This window comes from Terrapene carolina, unplaced genomic scaffold (genome assembly GCF_002925995.2).
Source record: "Terrapene carolina triunguis isolate 2854851 unplaced genomic scaffold, T_m_triunguis-2.0 Scaffold42, whole genome shotgun sequence".
In the NCBI taxonomy this organism is placed as follows: domain Eukaryota; kingdom Metazoa; phylum Chordata; order Testudines; family Emydidae; genus Terrapene; species Terrapene triunguis.
Genome location: NW_020664393.1, coordinates 19,145,574 through 19,166,572, shown reverse-complemented (window position 1 = coordinate 19,166,572; position 20,999 = coordinate 19,145,574). Strand labels below are relative to the sequence as shown.

The window sequence follows — 20,999 nt, the reverse complement described above, 5'->3', positions numbered from 1 at the left end:
AATATATAAGTACAGTCAGCTTTCCTGTAAGTAAGGTAACTACTCTGGGAAGCCAAGTTATGCCAATTATTTACCAGGTGGGATTTTATGGGAGGGAGGAGAGGGGAAAGAAAATGAACTATTTTCTCAGTGGGACTGGCATTTTTTGAATGCTGTTATCACAAAATCTGTGCTATTTGTACATCTAACATTGCATTCTGAAGAAACTGATAAAAGTAGGCATGCTGGGAAAATTGTGAATCTGAATTTATCATTACATCAGCCAAAGAGTGAGTCTTACTCCTCTGCAGATTAATCTATTCAGTTCATTCACTTTTCCTGTAACTTTCACCAAGTCCTGGTTCACCACAGTGTGATGCTGTACGAAGCACTGTAACTAATTTTAACAACAAACTAGAAATGTGGTTATGTTGTAAAGCCTATGTTCATAGAATTGAATTCCATTTTTGGGTCCCCTTGTATTATACTGGATATCTCCTCTGAATATAATGAGAGCTCTAAGAATTGTTGTGCATTCTGAGTGGTGCTGTTTGGATTTGTTTCTTAGGGAAAAGAGGGAAGGAGAATAAAACTCCCAACTTGGGGATTGTCACAGGACTGCCTGAGATGAAATGTGTTAGCTAAAATATGTCTGCTTTGCTTTCAGATGGTAAAAAAGCTGCCTGCCTACCTATAAATTCCCTTAGTACAATCCATTTTTGCACACTTTTTACTTGCATCACACAGAGATGTTTCTATTGCTTTTTAGTCACTGTTACTGTGTGTCAGAAACTGAGGAAGAAACCCTTTGTTCTGTTGGCACTGATGGACTTCAGCATCTAATATTGACAATTAACATCCATTTCATTAATATTATTCATAAATATACAGTTAGATTTTTAAATAACGCATGGGGGAAATAATCAGACAATTTATTAAAAATATTTTTAAATGTCTAATTTTCCATTTTTATGCAGAATTATTGCGATTACACATGCAAATTATCCTCCCACAACTTTAAAAATCTGATCCATGTTCTATTTCATTTTTTAAAAAGATAGGGGGACTCCAATAACAAAATTTTAATTTTGAGCTGAATATCTCTAGCTAATTCATAAATGCAAGAACTAACTTTTCATCTGCCGCATGGCGAATAGAAGTGGATAATTCTAAATGTTGTGGAGAGATTAAAATACTAACTTCATGTTCTGCAGATGAAGTACTTTAAAACACTAAGAGACATGAGAATTAGTTGAAGAATGACCTCCAGTGGCCTGGAGTGGGATTATTATGAATTTCAACCTGTGGAAACCAGCTCTGTAGAGTATGCAACTCCAGGAACTAATTCTTTCCTTCTCCCTGCCAATCCTTCAAACTCTTACTGCAATGCTAATGCAATCTCTGATTGGTCAATGAGTATTCATACAGCACATACTTCAGAAATAGTCAAGGAGAAAGTTGCCCTGGTGAAAGGAATCAAGGAAGAAAAAGATGAGAAAAACCAGAGGAGAAAGGCTAGAAAGGAACCTAGAAGATCAGAAAGAGAGAAGGAGGTTAGAAATCTTGTGCATCAATCTTGCCTTGAGCTTCCCTCTGACATGGCTGCATGTAAAATCTTGGATTGGCAGTTTGGCATGTTAGAGTTCCTAAAACGGTGCATGGTTGCATGGCTGGGTTTCATTCTTGATGCTTTGCATAAAAATTATCTACCCCTCATTTGGCGTCCCACTGAAAGCTTTCTGACTATCTCAATGGAAAGTATGTCATTATAAAAAATCTAAGTTGAAGAAACTAACACAAATGGACCATAACCCAAAGTTTAAAATTATTTCAACCAAAATGTAAATATGCAAAGTGCCTTCTGTAGTTCCAATAACTGACTTTTTAATTTCCTTTAGTTATGTTTATACTTTCTTGCCTTGATCATTTCTGCTGGCCTTTTATCACTATTGTCCAAGAGTAAAATGCTTATTATTGTGATTTCATGATGATTCTCTCTGTTTAGCAAGGGAGAAGAGAATAGCAAGTTCACAACAATGCTTGGAAGCCCTGAATGACTGATTCAACTACTTTAGAATATTGAGATACTCATATGCTATTAGGAGTCCTGTGGTCTTACTGATATCATTTTCCATATTTTAAAAATTACGATTTTAATTAGTAATATGCTAAAGAAACATTACTGTTCACTCTTTGATTTCAAAGGTTAAAACTTTCCAAACTTAGCAGTTTTGTCTCAGGACTGAAGATGATTATCTTGCTATTGATTTTTTTTAATTCAGCACTTCCATGGCAGGATAATTTGTTCACAACAAATAATTTGACCCACTTGGGCAGTGAATGGTGTAAAAAGCAAGATAGAATGGTGGGAGGAGGCAACAAGTGAGATTGGAAGGAGTATCCAATCTTTCATCCTTAAAGGAGATGATAGCATTGATGGAGGCAGTAAAGAAGAGAATGTGACTGTTGGGGTGCTGGTAGATAAGGGAAGAAGTGAAGTGCCTTGATTAGATCATGCTGAAGCACGAGTGGGATTTACAAACTAGGTGCTCCCTTGCCTATCTTGCCTTCAGGGTCCAGTCTGGTAGCTGTGCTCTGAGCAAGGGTGGCTGCCTTTAGCCCAGTGGTTACAGCACTCATCCAGGATGTGGGAGATTCTGGTTTAAATCCCCCCTTTGCCTTCCTGGAGCAGGGTCTTGAACTTGTGTCTTGAGTTTCCCACCTCCCAGGGCTTGCTCAGTTTCTCCTTTTGGGAATGTTCCATTGCATAAAAATACTTTAAATATTCCTTGGGGGTGGGGGGGGAGAGAGAAAATTGACCGGTGGTTTGGGCTCTCCCCTGGGAGGTGCACGTGCAAGTCCCCTTCTCCAGTGAACATTTAATTATTTATACAAAGTGGAACAGCTTCAACAGGAAAGGCTGAGAGACACTTGCCCCAGGATAACCTGTTTCCCAGTGATTAGGGCACTCTTCTTGTAGAGGGGAGACTCAAGTTCAAGAGTAGGGATTTGAACCTGGTTCTCCAACATCCTGGCTGAGAGTTTTAGCCAGTGGACAAAAGGTTGCTAGGAGTGCACCACCTCCTCCTCACTTTTTCATGAGAAAACACTAACCTGGCTTGGGAACACCCAGGAGTGGGTTCATGGCTGGGAATCCTGAGTGGAAATAGGTACCTCCCCCTGGTTTAACTCCCCTTGAGGAATGGGGCTTAGGCCACACACCTCTCCCCGGCATTTCCTGGTGGCTGGCTTATGTAGCTCCCTCTCAGCATGCTGGCTGTTCTGAATCCCATTCTTAGGTGCCTAACTCTCCTCTTGCATTGTATAGGGAGCCTGGGTCCCAAACTCAAGATTATGAATTCCACTAGGAGACAAGGCAGGGATGATGGATTCTTCCTAAAAGAGGGAGAGGGCCATGAGGCCCAACCCCCTCCTAGGCCCTGCCCCTGAGGCCTCACCCACCAGCTAAGCTGGAGTCCGGCTAGGGAGCCCAGGCCCCTCCACCTGCCCTGGGTGAAGGGCCTGAGAGCAGCCCCCAGCCCGTGTTCCCACCCCAAGACCCCCATCCAGGGCACATGGAGAGTCCGCAGCTCCCCACAGCTGCCCACGTGGCTCTTAGCATAACCCGGCTCCGGCTTCTGGCCTGGCCTGGGGGCAGGGCCTCGGGCTGAAGAGCCACAGCCAGGCCATGGTAAGAGTCACCTGGGCAGCTTTGGGGAGCTGCGGACACCTTCACCTGCCCTGGGGGGGGGCCCCAAGGAGTGGGAACACGGGCCGGGGGCTGCTCTCGGGCCCCCACACCCCGGGCAGGTGGAGGGTCCACAGCTGCCCAGGCTCCCCAGGCCTCTGAGCCAAGCCAGGCTCCAGCTTCCAGCCTGGCCGGGGGCGGGGCCTCAGGGGGAAGAGGAGGGGCAGGGGGCCGGGGCCGGGGCGAAAAGTGGACAGGCCAGATCCCTCTACTTTGACAAGGTGCCTAAACGTTAGGCCATGTCTACACTACAGCAGCACAGACATGGTGCTGCAGTTGTGCTACTGTAGCACTGTAATGTAGATGCTTCCTACCTTGACGGAAGGGTTTCTCCATCGCCGTAGTTAATTCACCTCTCCGAGAGGCAGTAGCTAGGTTAACGGAAGAATTCTTCCTCTGACCTACCTGCACCTATGGGTGTAGGTTGACCTATGTCGCAGAGAGTGTGAAATTTTTCACAGCCCTGAGCGATGTAGATAGGCCAATCTAATTTTTAGGTGTAGACCAGGCCTTAGGTGTGGCAATGCTCAGTCCCCTGGTGAATCTAGCTCCTAAGTGTTTCAGTTCAGGCAAATCTCCTCTCCATCATAGTGGTAAAGGTCACATCTGTATAACAGCACTGTTGTTCTTTTTTTCATTTTTACTGATCTTGTTGTCTGCAAACTCCCTTGTAAGCAAGTCACTTACAAACAAGATCATAAAGTGTTTGCTTCAGATTTATACACTTAATTGATTGTCTGCAAAATCAATATGCACTATAGGTATTGTTTTTCTCACAATCTCCAGAACAGTATCCTGTGACGCATTCTACAATGCACACTGTTAAAAGCAGGGCTCGGGCAAGTCCTGTTTGGAGACATTGCCTATCTCTTCCTTTTATTAAAAAATAGCAATGTGAAAAATGTAAATGCAGAAAGAGAAATGTGAGTCAGTGATTACACTGCTTTGAAAGCTCAGACTCTGCACTTGCAGAGAGAAGCTGATGCACAAAATAAAGCAACCAAACAAAAATTTGCAGTTGACCATATAAAGGCATCCTGATATTAGCTCTGTCCTAAAAGACAAAATAGTTTCACTAGAATTCTACAAATGGGGGAAGAGACAGGTTAAAACAATATATGTAGTCAGTATAATATATATCTCTGAGGTGCTCAATAACTCAAGGAGAAGTCTCATATAATATCAGGCGTCCTGCAAATGACTGAGAACCTTTGAGTAAAATTAGTTTCTTTGTGCCTTTGAGCGGAATATGATTAGGGTCATAGTTTAATTCAAATCTGAGCAGATGTGGCACTTACATTTCTGTGATCCAACCTTCAATGCCTTGCTCAGTGAGTACTCTGTGTTTGGAGAATGCTCTCACTACAGTACCTGGAGACAACCTAAGCAAGCTGGCCCATGTTGCCTGGTGGCAGAGTGGGGTGCTTGGAGAATGGCTTGGTCCCAAGCAGGCTCAGCTGCTGCAGCCGTGAAAAGTGAGGTTATCTGCTTTTCAGCTATTTGGTTTATTTTTAATAAAAGTGAAATGTACACAGGAGTAGCTGTTATCTCCCAAAAGCCAATAAGTTAAATGACTGTTTAATTAACTGCAATTACTTTAATTGGGTCAGGATAGAAATAAGAAAAAATACTGTAACAACAAAAATGAATTGAGTTAGCACTATGAGAAGATCCTTATTTAAAGCTACACTGGGTCTATTCCATTCTTGTCTCCCATTTGAACTCTGTCACACAGAATGTTTCAGACCTTTAAGGTGGAGTAACCATACATAGTCACCAGAGTTCTCACAGCTTCCTACACCACAGGCAAATGCTGTTTCACTGTATACTTTATTATCATGTCTTTCACAGTTTTGCCCTTGTAAACATGTCATAGCAATAGTAAATGGCGGATTTCTTTCTATTTTAATGCTAGGATAAACTGGTCTGTGCATAATTCATACTACTCAAATTAATATGCTGCATTAGCAATATCGGTGGCAGCCTAGAATGCTGTGACATTGTTGAATCCTCTCACAGACTGCAAGGCCAGAAGGGACCATCATGATCATCTAGCCTGACCACCCTGCACATTGCAGGCCACAGAACCTCATCCACCCATTCCTGAAATAGACCCATAACTTCTGGCTGAGTTACTGAAGTCCTCAAATCTTGATTTAAAGACTTCAAGTTACAGAGAATTCACCATTTACTCTAGTTCAAACCAGCAAGTGACCTGTGCCCCATGCTGCAGAGGAAGGCGAACCCCCCGCCCCCCAGAGTCTTTGCCAATCTGACCTGGAGAAAATTCCGATCACAAATATGGCAGTCAGTTAGACTCTGAGCATGTGGTTGCTGCATAATAATAGTTGTCAATAAATACATGACCCATACAATTGTAATGAGATATAGTCTTTTAGAGTTATTTCAGTTTAGGGGGGTTTGATTACTTTTTTTTATTTTGGCTTTAATTTAAGGAAAGTATGGAAGAGTTCAGACATATTTAAAATACTCAGTGTTGCCAACTCTTGCGATACTTGGTGTTTTTCTTAAGGCCTCAGATCATGGAGCCATGTAAATATATGAGAATCTTAGCGTTTGTTTAAAAAAAATTCTAGCTTTCATGGTAGTGGAGAAAAGCTTGAAAACATGAGCCCTGAAGGCACAAAACACAGAAAAGAAATACAATTAACCCAAAATGTATTATTTTAAAAATCAGCCTCATGATTTTAAACCAATTTCATCTTTTATTGGGAGCATTTTTGAATGCTTGGGGTTGGCAATACTGCTGTAGAAATTAATAACGTCTTCAATCTCAGTAGAAAAAAACAGCCCCCTTAAGAGCAATTTATAACTCATTTGCCAGTTGTCTAGCACTCTCTGTATAGGAGCAAACTATTCAATTATTCAATTACCCCAATTATATTCAGTTATCTGGATCTAAATTCTTGCAGTCAAGTATGACAAAAACATGGTAATCTTCAGTTTTTAGTGTTTTATTGAAGTCTGTCATTATCTGCTTATTGATTGTATCAGACAAGTCATTTTTGTGATTATTACTTCTCGCTGTCTCCAGACTTTCCCCGTCTGTATACATTCCACATTTCTTCTATTCATGTGTTTTGGCAAACACTATGTAGGTGAGCTGGACTGTACAGGATTCCCAGTCTGGGAAGCGAAAGGCTCTGACTGGTAATCAGAACCAGGTCTCCTGTATGGTACTGTGGAAGTCTTCTCTCTCTCACTGTGTGGCTGAGATCATGGAATTCGTTTTAGCACCACAGACTCAAAATAGCTGCAGAGAACGAACAAAGATAAGATCGTGGAAGACCAATGTGATGAGATACAACTAGGGGTACGTCTATACTTACCTCCGGGTCCGGCGGTAAGCAATCGATCTTCTGGGATCGATTTATCGCGTCTTGTCTAGACGCGATAAATCGATCCCGGAAGTGCTCGCCGTCGACGCCGGTACTCCTGCTCCGCGAGAGGAGTACGCGGAGTCAACGGGGGAGCCTGCCTGCCACGTCTGGACCCGCGGTAAGTTCGAACTAAGGTACTTCGACTTCAGCTACGTTATTAATGTAGCTGAAGTTGCGTATCTAAGGGTATGTCTACACTACGAGGGTAATTCGATTTTACTTAAATCGAATATGTGGAATCGATATTGCAAAGTCGAACGTGTGTGTCCACACTAAGGACACACTAAGGACAGTAATTCGACTTTGTGAGTCCACACTAACGGGGCGAGCGTCGATATTGGAAGCGGTGCACTGTGGGCAGCTATCCCACAGTTCCCGCAGTCCCCGCTGCCCATCGGAATTCTGGGTCGAGCCGCCAATGCCTTCTGGGTAAAAAAAATTTGTCGTCATCCGTCCGTCACTAACGCCCTCCCTCCCTCCATGAAAGCGCCGGCGGGAAATCAGTTCGCGCACTTTTCTGGTCAGTGACAGCGCGGACGCCACAGCACTGCGATCATGGATCACGCTGCGACCATCGCTGCACTTGTGGCCGTTCTCAACACCTCGCAGCTTATCATACACCTTTCCCTGAGGCAGATGCAGAGAAATCGGGCGAGGAGGCTACGGCACCGCCGTGAGAGCCTGAAGTCGGAGAGTGGCACAGAGCTGTCAGAAACCACGAGCCCCAGCGCCCAGGACATCACGGTGGCAATGGGGCATGTGGATTTTGTTGAACGGCGATTCTGGGCCCGGGAAACAAGCACGGACTGGTGGGACCGTATAGTGCTTCAGGTCTGGGATGAATCCCAGTGGCTGCGAAACTTTCGCATGCGGAAGGGGACTTTCCTCGAACTTTGTGAGTTGCTGTCCCCTGCCCTGAAGCGCAAGGACACCCGCATGCGAGCAGCCCTCACTGTCCAGAAGCGAGTGGCCATAGCCCTCTGGAAGCTTGCAACGCCGGACAGCTACCGGTCAGTCGCGAACCACTTTGGTGTGGGCAAATCTACCGTGGGGGTTGTTGTCATGCAAGTAGCCAAGGCAATCGTCAAGGTACTGCTCCCAAAGGTAGTGACCCTGGGAAACGCGCAGGTCATCATAGATGGCTTTGCCGCGATGGGATTCCCAAACTGCGGTGGGGCTATAGATGGGACTCACATCCCTATCCTGGGACCGGACCACCAGGCCAGCCAGTACATCAATAGAAAGGGCTACTTTTCAATGGTGCTGCAAGCACTGGTGGACCATCGGGGACGGTTTACAAACATCTACGTCGGATGGCCGGGCAAGGTTCATGACGCTCGTGTGTTCAGGAACTCTGGTCTGTTTAGACGGCTGCAGGAAGGTATTTACTTCCCAGACCACAAAATAACTCTTGGGGATGTGGAGATGCCTACAGTCATCCTCGGGGACCCAGCCTACCCGCTAATGCCCTGGCTCATGAAGCCCTATACTGGCGCCCTGGACACAGAAAAAGAACTGTTCAACTACCGTCTGAGCAAGTGCAGAATGGTGGTGGAGTGTGCTTTTGGCCGTCTCAAAGGGAGATGGAGAAGCTTACTCACTCGCTGTGATCTCAGTGAAACCAATATCCCCATCGTTATTGCAGCTTGCTGTGTGCTCCACAATCTGTGTGAGAGCAAGGGGGAGACCTTTATGGCGGGGTGGGAGCTAGAGGCAAATAGCCTGGCTGCTGATTACGTCCAGCCAGACAGCTGGGCCATTAGAAGATCCCAGCGGGACGCCCTGTGCATCCGGGAGGCTTTGAAAGCTAGGTTCCTGAGTGAGCAGGGCAACCAGTGACTTTTCAGTTTGTGGACAGAAAAGCTGAACCTGCCCCCGTTTCTTTACCCAGTCCATTTTGACTATCCTCTCCAGTTACATACAACCTTCACCCCCTTCCCCTTCCCAAAAAATAAAATCATTTCGATTTTTTAATGAACACCGTTGTCTGTATTGCTGTTTTCGCGGGAATATTTTAAACCGGGGACGCAGACTGTGGCGGGGGGCGGGTTTAGTGTTCTGATGCAAATGATACTTCTAAACTCCCGGAATGACAGGCTCCGCACTGGTGGACTGGTTATTTCAATGGAGCCTGCCAGCACTCCTGGGGGGGACTGTGTGTATGTGTCGGCTATGTGACTTTCTGGCAGGGGGGGTAGGGTTACAGATCCCCTGCTGCGTGGATCTGTGAGCCAGGATAAGGACCGCTGCATAAGATCTGTAACTGCCCTCCCCCGCCACAAAGTCACAGAGCAACCCCCCCCCCCCCAAAACATGAAAAGCACCTCCCAGACTGACCAGGGTAACCAGTGACTGCACTGGTTATGTGTCCTGATGCTGGACCTGACACCGCCTCTGTACCCTGCTAAAGGTGACTGTCCTGTCCAATTACCAAGCCCCTTCCCCCCCTCCAGACAGACTCTCCCTCAAAAGAACCTGACTGAAACAGTAATGAACAGAAACAAACATTTTATTGCGAACCAGACATGAAACGTGGGGGGTGAAACTTGGACGGGGGCTTGTGTGAGGTGGGTAGGAAAGGACTTATGAAATTTTGGGGAATGTCAGCCTTCTACTGCTAGAGCAGTCTGCAGGGGTTGATTGAAAGTTTTAACGGCCCTTGCCGCCCCTCCTTCTTTGGACTTTGGGTGAGGGTGGTGTGGGACTTGGTGGCGGGTGAGGGCGGTTACAGATAGACTGCAGCGGGGCTCTGTCCTCCTGCCTCCGGTCTTGCAGAACATCCACAAGGCGCCGGAGCGTGTCCGTTTGCTCCCTCATTAGTCCAAGCAGCTTTTCAGTAGCCTGTTGGTCCTCCTGACGCCACCTCTCCTCCCGTTCCATGACTGCTCGGTGCATTTGTGACAAGTTCTCCCTCCACTGTGTCTGCTGGGCTGCCTGGGCTCGGGAGCAGCCCATTAGTTCTGTGAACATGTCTTCACGCGTCTTCTTCTTCCTCCGCCTAATCTGCGCTAGCCTCTGGGAGTGTGCTGACAGGCTGGGTTGGGAGACAGTCGCAGATGTGTCTGTGTGAATTTTAAAAAGGGAGTGAATTCCTGAGACAGATAAATGAAATTGTATACAAAGAACCTAGTCTTTCTCTGTGAACAAGACCATGCACTGAACCTCTCACATGCGCACTCAGGACAAGGTCGAATTTTCGGCCGTCGCCTTCAGTGCCTGTGGACTTGCGGAGGTCTTGGACTGTTCAGAGAACTGTGGCTGGAGACCTGAACTTCTGGAGCGGGCAATAATGGTAAGCCGCAGACTTGTGGCTGCTTAAAACTCCAGCAGTAGCACTGGCCTCCTTTCACATTGAAAGCAATGCCAGTCTCTGCTGCCAGCAATCAGGACAGCATCAACTCTGCCCCTGTCCCACCCCCTCGCGGCTGTCCCAGGGAAAGATCCCTGTATGCTGCCCCTCTCCCTCCACCGCGTGGCTGTAAAAGTCCCAATACTAACAGTCCCCTCCCTAATTCAAAGCAGGGCGTCATGAGCGACATCACCCTCCTGAGGATCCCGGACACCCAGAGAGAACGCATGCTGCGGGAAAGCATGCAAAAACCGGGGCCGTATGCCGCCATGCTATGTCGGGCCATGATCCCCGAGTACCTGATTGTGGCATGGAGGGGACATGTCTGCTACCACGGAGGGCCCACTAAGATCGCCCTACCCCGGAACCTGATCAACAGGCTTGAGCTCTACCTCCACGAGACCTACGAGGAGTTCTCCTACGAGGATTTCTCGTCGATCCCCGGCCACATTGACCGGATTTTCGCGTAGGTGCACTGGGACTATGGAGTGGAGCGTCTTGGGCCTGGGAATCATGGAGTAACGGACATTGTGAAAATTTTTTAAAACACTTGGGACTAAATTGAGAAGAGCCCAAGACAGAGAAATCATGAAAACCCATTTGTTACCTTTGTAAATATTCCTGTTTTGTACCTGATTATTTTTTTACTAGTTTACAGCACTTTTATAAATATACATTGTTAATAGTATAAATATTACCGTTCTGTTTTAAATAAATGTTTACATGTTTACAGCACTTACTGCTTGATCCGTCCCCTGATTCTGTGTCCGGGGTAAGGGATGGGGACGGTTGGTAGGGGATCTCGGTAAGGGTGATGAAGAGCTCCTGGCTGTCGGGGAAATCAGCGGTGCCAGCGCTGTCGACTGCCTCGTCCTCCTCATCTCCTTCCTCCTCTTCCCCGTCCGCTGTCATGTCCGACATGATCCCATCCTCGGAGTCCACGGTCAGGGGTGGGGTAGTGGTGGCGGCCGCTCCCAGGATGGAATGCAGTGCCTCGTAGAAACGGGATGTGTGGGGCTGGGATCCGGAGCGTCCGTTAGCCTCTTTGGTTTTTTGGTAGCCTTGTCTCAGCTCCTTGATTTTCACGCGGCACTGCGTTGCATCCCGGCTGTAGCCTCTCTCTGCCATGGCTTTGGAGATCTTCTCGTAGATCTTAGCATTCCTTCTTTTGGAGCGCAGCTCTGAAAGCACGGACTCATCGCCCCACACTGCGATGAGATCCAAGACTTCCCGATCAGTCCATGCTGGGGCCCTCTTTCTATTGGATTGCACGGCCATCTCTGCTGGAGAGCTCTGCATAGTTGCCACTGCTGCTGAGCTCCCCTCGATGTCCAAAGAGGAACTGAGATTCAAACTGCCCTGACAGGAAAATGAAAATGAATTCAAATTTTCCCGGGGGTGTGGCTGGTCAGAGCATCCGAGCTCGGACTGCTGTCCAGAGCGTCAACAGAGTGGTGCACTGTGGGATAGCTCCCGGAGCTATTACCGTCGATTTCCATCCACACCTAGCCTAATTCGATATGGCCATGTCGAATTTAGCGCTACTCCTCTCGTTGGGGAGGATTACAGAAATCGATTTAAAGAGAGCTTTCTGTCGAACTAAATGGCTTCCTGGTGTGGACGGGTGCAGGGTTAATTCGATATAACGGCGCTAAAGTCGACATAAAAGCCTAGTGTAGACCAGGCCTTAGTTTGAAGTGGGGGGTTAGTGTGGACCAGGCCTAAGAGACCTTAATTCTATGCCCTTTTTTTTCCCTACAGATATTGTGAGTCCTTGGAAGTATGGAGCCAAAATTAATATGTTAAAATGGCTATCTATTAGTGCTGTAATAATTTTAAAACTAGGTGCTAAGTAACCCCCGTATTGCATCTGGTATAGTCTTCTTGTGAGAAGTTATAACAATGAGCTGTGGGTGTTTTCAGGAATTAAAGGTAGTAAACTGTTGGTCTGCAATAGTAAACCATATAATGGTTCCATTACTCTTGGAAACCTTAATGATTGTAGTTTATTGGTATTGCTTTCAACAATAACCAGTATTTGAATGATATGTGTGATGTAAATATAGTTTCAGTATATGGGACATGTGTATGATATCTGTATAAAGTATGTGTGTGTGTATATTTATATGGAGTCAAAATTAGGTGGGACAGGCACTGATTAAAATAAATTGCTTCTTTTTACAGGGTGATCAGACAGCCTTGCACCGGGCTACTGTTGTAGGAAATACAGATGTAATAGCAACTCTCATTCAAGAGGGGTGTGCTTTGGACAGACAAGACAAGGTAATGAGATGACCTGTTGGATAATAACTGCACTAGATTGTAATATTAGCATTCTTTGGAATATGCTGTTTAGAATTTTTACTCTGGAGTAAACAATTTAATAGCAATTATGCAGATAAGAAACCCCACTTCCCTTTGGAACTATACTCCTGTTTTACTCACATTTGACATACTGGTAAGTTGATCATCTCTGAGCCAGGAGTCTGACTTTCTCCTCATGATGGCAATATGATAAAGACCACAGGCTTCAAAGGAAACATATTGGGAATCAGCCAGCTAGTGAGGCAGCATGTAGTTAGTCCAGTGGAGGCTGAGCAGTGCTATTTGTTAAGTAAAGATATGAACTGAATGTCTGTGAAGGAACCGTGTTGATCCCTCCTCAGAGTTATCATTACTCATTGGCTCATTAGGCAGGGAATTATTTCTTTGTCATTTGCAACTGGAAGTGATTTAGCTGATATAGTCAGAGGTGCTGCTAGCCAACTAAGTAATATATATGTGTCCAGATAGGGCAGTAAAAAGTGATGGGCTTGTTGCTTGGTAACATAATGTACCACTACCCAGTCAAGTTGACTCCCAATATATTTCTGGACTGATCAGATAGAGCATCGAATTAAATAGTACTCTGGGTGCAACAATACATAGGGTAGTGCTGCAATATTGATTCTCTAGGAAGTGCTTTGGACTGTAGAGAAAACATGAGCTAAGTAAGTCTATACGCGAAAGCTCATATTCTACTTCAGATTTTATTTAATCCACATTTTAGATAAGGCTACTAATAAAAGCAAATATCTACGACATACACACACTCACACTCTTTCTCTGCTTAGGTCAGAAGCTGAGTTCTAGGCTGTACATTTTAGAGGGAGACACCCAAAACTATAAAGCAAAAGCCTTCCATGGGGATTGCTTCACTAGCCACCTGTATGAAGTTTCGGGAGAGTCTTCTCCCCAGCCCTTGAACTTCCTTGGTGTCTGCAGACCCAGCACCAAAATGAAAGCAAAAAGTATGATAGGACCCTTACCCCTCTCCGGGATGGTATTTGAATACCCTTTTCACCCCCAGATCTTATTTTTTGCCTTCAGTCCTGTAGCACAAATGTATGTGCACTGGTGAGAATTCACTGCATTTCTCAGCTATGCAGTGTAAAAACCCATTGCCATGTATATATGGGGAAGGAAAGCAAGCCAAAATAGGGAAAAAATGGGTTAAAGAATATTTAGATAAATGATATGTATTCAAGTCAGCAGGCCTGGTGAAATTCATCCTAAGGTACTTAAGGAAATATCTGAGGCAATCTCAGAACCATTAGCGATTATCTTTGAGAACTCATGGAGGACATCTGAGGTCCCGGAGGACTGGAGAAGAGGAAACATAGTACCTATGTTCCCCTAGCACAGGGGTGAGCAAACTACGGCCCGCTGGACCGTCCTGCCCGGCCCCTGAGCTCCTGGCGCGGGAGGCTAGCCCCTGGCCCCTCCCCTGCTGTCTCTCCTCCTCCGCAGCCTCAGCTCGCTCGCTCCGCCGCAGGCGCAATGCTCTGGGCGGCGGGGCTGTGAGCTCCTGCGGCAGCGCAGCTGCAGAGCCTGGCCTGACCTGGTCTCTGTGCTGCGTGGTGGCGGTGGCGTGGCGCGGCTGTAGCGCCGCCAGCTACTGGTGCTCCAGGCAGCGTGGTAAGGGGGCAGGGAGCAGTGGGGGTTGGATAGAGGCCAGGGGAGTTCGGGGTGGTGGTCAGGGGACGGGGGTGTGGATGGTGGTCGGGGGGGGAAACAGAGGGTTGAATGGGGGCAGGGGTCCCGGGGGCAGTCAGGAAGGAAGGGGGGTTGGATGGGGCGGCAGGGGGCAGTCATGGGAATCCGTTCTGGGGGCGGTCAAGGGACAGGGAGAAGGGGTGGTTGGATGGGGAAGGGTTCCCGGGGGGCCATCAGGAATGAGAGGAGGGGTTGGATGGGGCAGCGGGGGTCCGGGGACAGTCAGGGGACAGGGAGCGAGGGTGTGTTTATGGGGCAGGGGTCCCAGAGGGGCTGTCAGGGAACAAGGGGGGTAGTAGGGGGCAGATAGGAGGTGGGGGCCGGGCCACGACCCCCTCCCTTAACCGGCCCTCCATACAATTTACGAAACCTGATGCAGCCCTCAGGCCAAAAAGTTTGCCCGCCCCTGCCCTACCATTAAAAAGGGGAACAAAGAGGACCCAAGGAATTACAGACCAGTCAGCCTAACTTTGATACCTGGAAAGATACTGGAAAAAATTGTTAATCAATTTGAAAGCACCTAGAGAATGATAGGGTTTAAGGACCAGTTATCAATGGTTTCCTGTCAAACTGGGAGAGCGTATCTATTGGGGTCCCACAGGGGCCAGTTCTGGGTCTGGTACTAAGCAATATTTTCATTAATGACTTGGATAATGAAGTAGAGAGTGTGCTTACAAAATTTGCAGATGACACCAAGCTGGGAGGGGTAGAAAGCATTTTGGAGCAGAGGATTAGAACTGAAAACAACCTTGACAAATTGGAGAATTGGTCTGAATTCAACAAGATGAAATTAAATAAAGACAAGTGCAAAGTACTACATGTAGGAATGAAAAACCACTACAAAATGGGGAATAACTGGGTAGGCAGCAGTACTGCCTGAAAAGGACCTAGGGGTTATAGTGGAACACAAATTCAATATGAGTCAACAGTGTGATGCAGTTGCAAAAAAAGGCTAAAATCATTCTGGGGTGTATTAACAGGAGTGTCGTATGTAAGACATGGGAGATAATAGTTCTTCTCTACTCAGCACTTGTGAGACCTCACGTGGAGTACTGTGTGCCATACTTTAAGAAAGATGTGGACAAACTGGAGAGAATCTAGAGAACAAGAAAAATTATAAAAGGTTTAGAAAACCTGACCTATGAGGAAAGGTTAAAAAAATTGGGCATGTTTAGTCTTGAGAAAAGACTGAGGGTGGAGACCTAATAAGTCTTCAGATATTTTAAGAGCAGGTATAGAAATGATGGTGATCAATTGTTCTTGATCTGCACTGGAGGGAGGACAAGAAGTAATGGAGATTTAGGTTAGATATTAGGAAAAACTTTCTAACAGGCTTCCAAGGGAGGTTGTGTAATTTCCATCATTGGAGGCTTTTAAGAACAGATTGCACAACCTGTCAGGGATGATTTAGGTTTACTTGGTCCTGTCTCAGTGCAGTGGGTTGCACTAGATAACCTCTCAAGGTCCCTTCCAGCCCTCCATTTCTATGATTCTATATAAACACCACCACAGTCATCAGTTAAACCATACTGTATGGAACTTCATAGAGAATCCCCATCACCTTTTGTTCCAAATACAGGTCACTACAGGACAATTCTTGATTAGCTGTCACTATCTTTAGGGCTTATAGTGTTTCTGTGACAGCAACTGGAAGACAAGTCAATCACAAACACATGAACAGGTCTAATTCTAACCATTGAAAAGCAATGGAGCACATACTGCACACACGTCAGTATAATGTTATGCTTGGTTAGAAACTCAGGGGTTGATGAAGTAGAGGCAGGGAGGGTTGAAAGTAGGAGGATGCCCATGGAAGTTGTTTAAGTCTCAGTCTAGCATATATATGCCTAACCCCAAACAGAATTAGATAGCAAGAAAAGGGAAACGATTTTTAATGCCCAAACAGGGTTACAGCACCTACATTCTGAATGTAACATTCCTGTATGTGTGGACACAACACCCTAAACTGCTGCTCTTGTGTGTGTGCTCTTCAGGATGGGAATACAGCGCTTCATGAAGCATGTTGGCATGGATTCAGTCAGTCTGCCAAACTGCTCGTTAAAGCAGGAGCTAATGTTCTTGCCAGAAACAAGGTGAGATGCATGTAGAAAGAGCTTTCAGTTCTGATGTAAAATGGCTGTTTCTCATTGGTGGTGATTTCTGGTAATGGCATTTCTTAACAGGTGGTGGTCCAGTTCCTAGTGGGATTTCTCATTCTCTTTGAATTAATTATGCCTGGATAATTCCACCAGAAACATTAGGAAATTTTGTTTTTTGACAGCTGACACAGGAGGCGCTCAGTAATACTTTGAATGATACATTAATTATGGCTGAAGAACACTGGAATTCTTATGGAAACCTCTACTGTGTCCTCATTTATATTGAGTGGATTCATTGTAATGGGCATGATTAAAATGAATATTAATTGAACTAATAGGGAAATAGCATTAAAATCCAATTGCTCAGAAATTACAGTCAAATGAACACATAAACCACAAAAGAAGGAAAACAGTATATCTTTTGTTATAATCTTTCCATTAATGTACCAGGATTTAGTCTTGTTAAAAATTTGTGAGGAACTCTTAAGTGTCTCTCTCTTTGTATTATAATATCTTATGCTCAATTCAGGAGAACTGAATATATGACCCACCAGAATTGCAAACAAGATATTTTATAACACAAACATAGGGTACCAAGTGAGGACTGTAAAATTATATTCTAAATTGGTGCAATATACCATGGCATAAACAATTTTACTAAGATCAAAATGAAATATCCTTGGGAGATTTTTTTCCCACCCACTAGTCAAAAGGTTAATGGAATAATCTGAAAAACAGCAAGGGGCAATATACGTTAAATTAGGGTTTGGAATGTTCAGCCAGTTGAGCAGTCAGATTGCATGGACATCACTATGTGTTGTTACAGGCAACAGGAATTTAGAGCTACTATACTTATTTTATCTTGTAATTTTCCTTTAAAAAATGCTCCATACAATTTCAGTAAACATGTCTATAAACCTATGAAATGAGCCAACAGTTCAAAAGAACTATAATCTGTAAAACTAAACTATACAATGAATATTAACAGAGAAAAGAAAAGAGAAGAAAGGACACATGGGTATAAAAATGAGTATGAGTAAAACTATATACTATATTAACATAGGACAGGAACAGCCCCCATATGCAATCAGACTGTTTATGGTTACTTTGTAATCTGTAAACAAAATAATTTTATGATGCTGTTTCACTTGATTTATAGCATCGCTTCATTTCCAGATGCTCATATTTATGTATATTAGACATTCTTTAGATAACTCACAGAGTTACAAATATCAGGCAATAGAACTTTTTCCAACATCCAGAACCATGAAAGTGTGAGTGAATGTGTGTGTTAATGTAAGAATTGCTACTCTGTTTACTTGGGTGCCATGTGCATTAGAAGATTTTAACTAAAAGGATGAATGCTGCATAAAAGCTATGAATGATGCATAAACTGCAAGACATTCTGAGACAGACCTCTCTTAAAAAGTGTATGAATACAGTAGGTTGGCAAAGGCACGCTGTTAGAACCCAAAGAGTAGCATGTCAGTGTTCAAACATGCACACGCCCTGCTTCTGCTTCCAATGGCAATAAAGAATTTTCCTAACTTTACTTAACAATTCAATCCTATTTTCACTTCATCAAAGCTGGCTTCTTTGGATGCTTCTCAACTTCTTATGCTCCTGGAGATTCAACACAGTGGTGCTAACAGCATGACAAAATACAAAGCATAGCAGTAGTCAGGGTTTAGGCTCTGACAAGATCCTGTTATAAACATTCATACTAGAAAAAATCAGATTGCCTGGCAGCCAGGACAACCTGACAAGTGCTAATTACTTATTGCCAGTCTACAAGCTGCTGACCTACACCTGAGAATCCAGGGTGTCTTGACTGAATGACACATTACCCTGTGGAGGAGAATGGATTTGGCCTCTAGACTCAATTAATTTATACAAGCCACCAAACAGCAGAAGAAATGGATTATTTGCCTACCCAGACTGCTACTTTATTTAATTCCTTCTCATGATTAGTTTCAGTTCATGTTGCATTTCAGGATAAGAGCATGTGGCTAATCATATATGCGCTCTCCCTGTGGTATAGGATTGAACACAAGTGCCATCCACTGATATTTATAAAGAGACAATGATTAGAGCAGGAGTCGGCAACCTTTCAGACGTGGTGTGCCAAGTCTTCATTTATTCACTCTAATTTAAGGTTTTGCGTGCCAGTAATACATTTAAACGTTTTTAGAAGGGCTCTTTCTATAAGTCTATAATATATAACTAAACTATTGTTGTATGTAAAGTAAATAAGGTTTCTAAAATGTTTAACAAGCTTCATTTAAAATTAAATTAAAATGCAGAGCCCCCCGGACCGGTGGCCAGGAACTGGGCAATGTGAGTGCCACAGAAAATCAGCTCACGTGCCGCAGGTTGCCTACCCCTGGATTAGAGGCTAGCTTTCATTTCCAGCCTTAAGTGGGATGCACCAGTCAGTCCACCCAAGATTTTAAGTGCAGGTCAGGTTCAGATCAACAGCTTGCATTTGAGGGGAGGGACAATAATATACATACAACACAAGTAATTTCTGAAAATACTCCTTTCTTGATCCAAAATGTTAGGACAGACATATTTTCTTGTCTGGCAACCAAATTTGAGAGTCAGGTTGCTGTCTTCAAACAAGTTGGCTTAACAAAAAATCCTTAGTCTGATAAACATTATTCTGTGAGATCAGTACTAGCGTTTTTACATCCGTGAACAGTCTGTACCTTTCAGTTCATACTTAGGAGGCTGGGAAATCAGAGGTGTCTTTTTCCAAATCAGTACAATTTGAGTCCAGTCCCTGTCACTGAAGTCAATGGAAGTTTTGCCATTCAGTAGGAGCAGGAGCCAGTTCCACTGTATGAGCTCTAAGCTCCCTGTGCTCCCTCTGTAATTTTTGTGAATTTCTACCAAAGTGCTGCAGCCTCATTTCTCTGCCTCGCTGTTCGAATTTACACTTCTAACAGCTAATAATGAAAGAACTGGACAGGCTCTTCAGAGAATAACCCAAGGGGAAAAAAATCTCTACATTTAACTTTGTTCAGAGAAAAAAAATCTGTAATGCCTGCTACAGTTCAGAGACTTGTATTCAGAACTGCAGTACATAGTAATGTTGAATCAAAGACTTAAGACTCCTCTAAGAGTTCTTCCAATTCAAAATGTGCAAGCGGTGACTGGTGTTTGAGCAGTAGGTGAGACATGAAAAGGCGGATAATTGGGAGAATGAACAAGAAGCAGGGAGCCTGATAATGCCTAAAATCCTTTTACTTGAGATGATCACATTTTCAGATCCAAGCAAACCTATTGCAGGCTCAACGACAAAGACCAACAAAACAAATATTCTACGGACTTGTCTACATGCGTGCGAGGGTGTGTGCTTTTGGATTAAGTTTGTGCATATTAACAGCTGTGGAATAACTATTCTGAAATAATTGCATCCATATGGTTAGCTTTTACTACACACTTCCCTCTTAATCAGTGTGCACACGCAGCACTGACTTCTTTTGAAATAAGCTCTTGGCATATCAGGCAGGTATCCCATGGTGCTTTGTCCCGCTGCTGGACTCTGTATTCTGGGATTTTTCTGATGGTGCATTATAGGATACCTACCTGAAGCCACTAGAATTCTGTGACTTGGGATTCACAGCAGCAAATTTCCAGGATTCCTTTCCTCGTATCCCAGGGTTCATATGTCTTTTGCAAGTCAGCCCATTTTCAAACTGCTGTCAGCCAGAACGGACTGAAGCAATGCAGTCAGGGATACCATTGGAGGGACTGAAAAATTAATCTAGAATGCAGATGTGTCCACACAAACCTTCTTCTGCACTAACTTACTCCAAAATGAACTCAAGCCACTTTCAAAGTGGATTGTCCAATTTGCACTAACTAGCCAGTTAATTTGGAAAAAGAATTGTGTCATGTGGACACAGACCATTTTATTGAAAAAAAAAAACAAACAAACAAAAAATTGTGGTTAGTATGAAATAACCCTGCCTCACTGGTGTAGACAAGACCTAAACTCTCAGGCCCCTCAGCCCTTCAGAAGAATAAACGCACAAACTTGTCCACATGGGAACTTCCACCTGTAACAAAACTCATCTTTGCTTTTCTCTGGACCCTTAGTAACTCACCAAATTCTTTTCCTATTTCTGCCTGAAGACTTTCATGCATTGTAAACATACAAGCTCTCTACAGCCTAAAACCACCACTCTGCCCCCATTATATATGCATGTGTTGATTTCCATAACTACCCTAATAGACTGGAAATAGCTTTGACCCTTGATTATCTAACAGACCACAGGACTTCAAACATACTTTCGTTCAGGAATTAAAGTACAAAGCCACGGAGCAGCATGTTTCTTTGTGCAAAGAAACAGGAATTACATTTATAAGACAGATGGAACCCA

The 20,999-nt window shown here is 44.6% G+C and overlaps 1 protein-coding gene across 1 annotated transcript in view; it reads left to right on the top strand.

Annotated features, from left to right (window-relative positions):
- ANKRD6 (ankyrin repeat domain 6) overlaps nt 1–20,999 on the top strand; it is a 170,616-nt gene that overhangs the window by 132,517 nt on the left and 17,100 nt on the right. The window contains exons 4-5 of the mRNA XM_026654154.2: nt 12,662–12,760; nt 16,507–16,605. Coding sequence (XP_026509939.1) covers nt 12,662–12,760; nt 16,507–16,605 — 198 coding nt within the window. The remainder of the gene's footprint in view (nt 1–12,661; nt 12,761–16,506; nt 16,606–20,999) is intronic.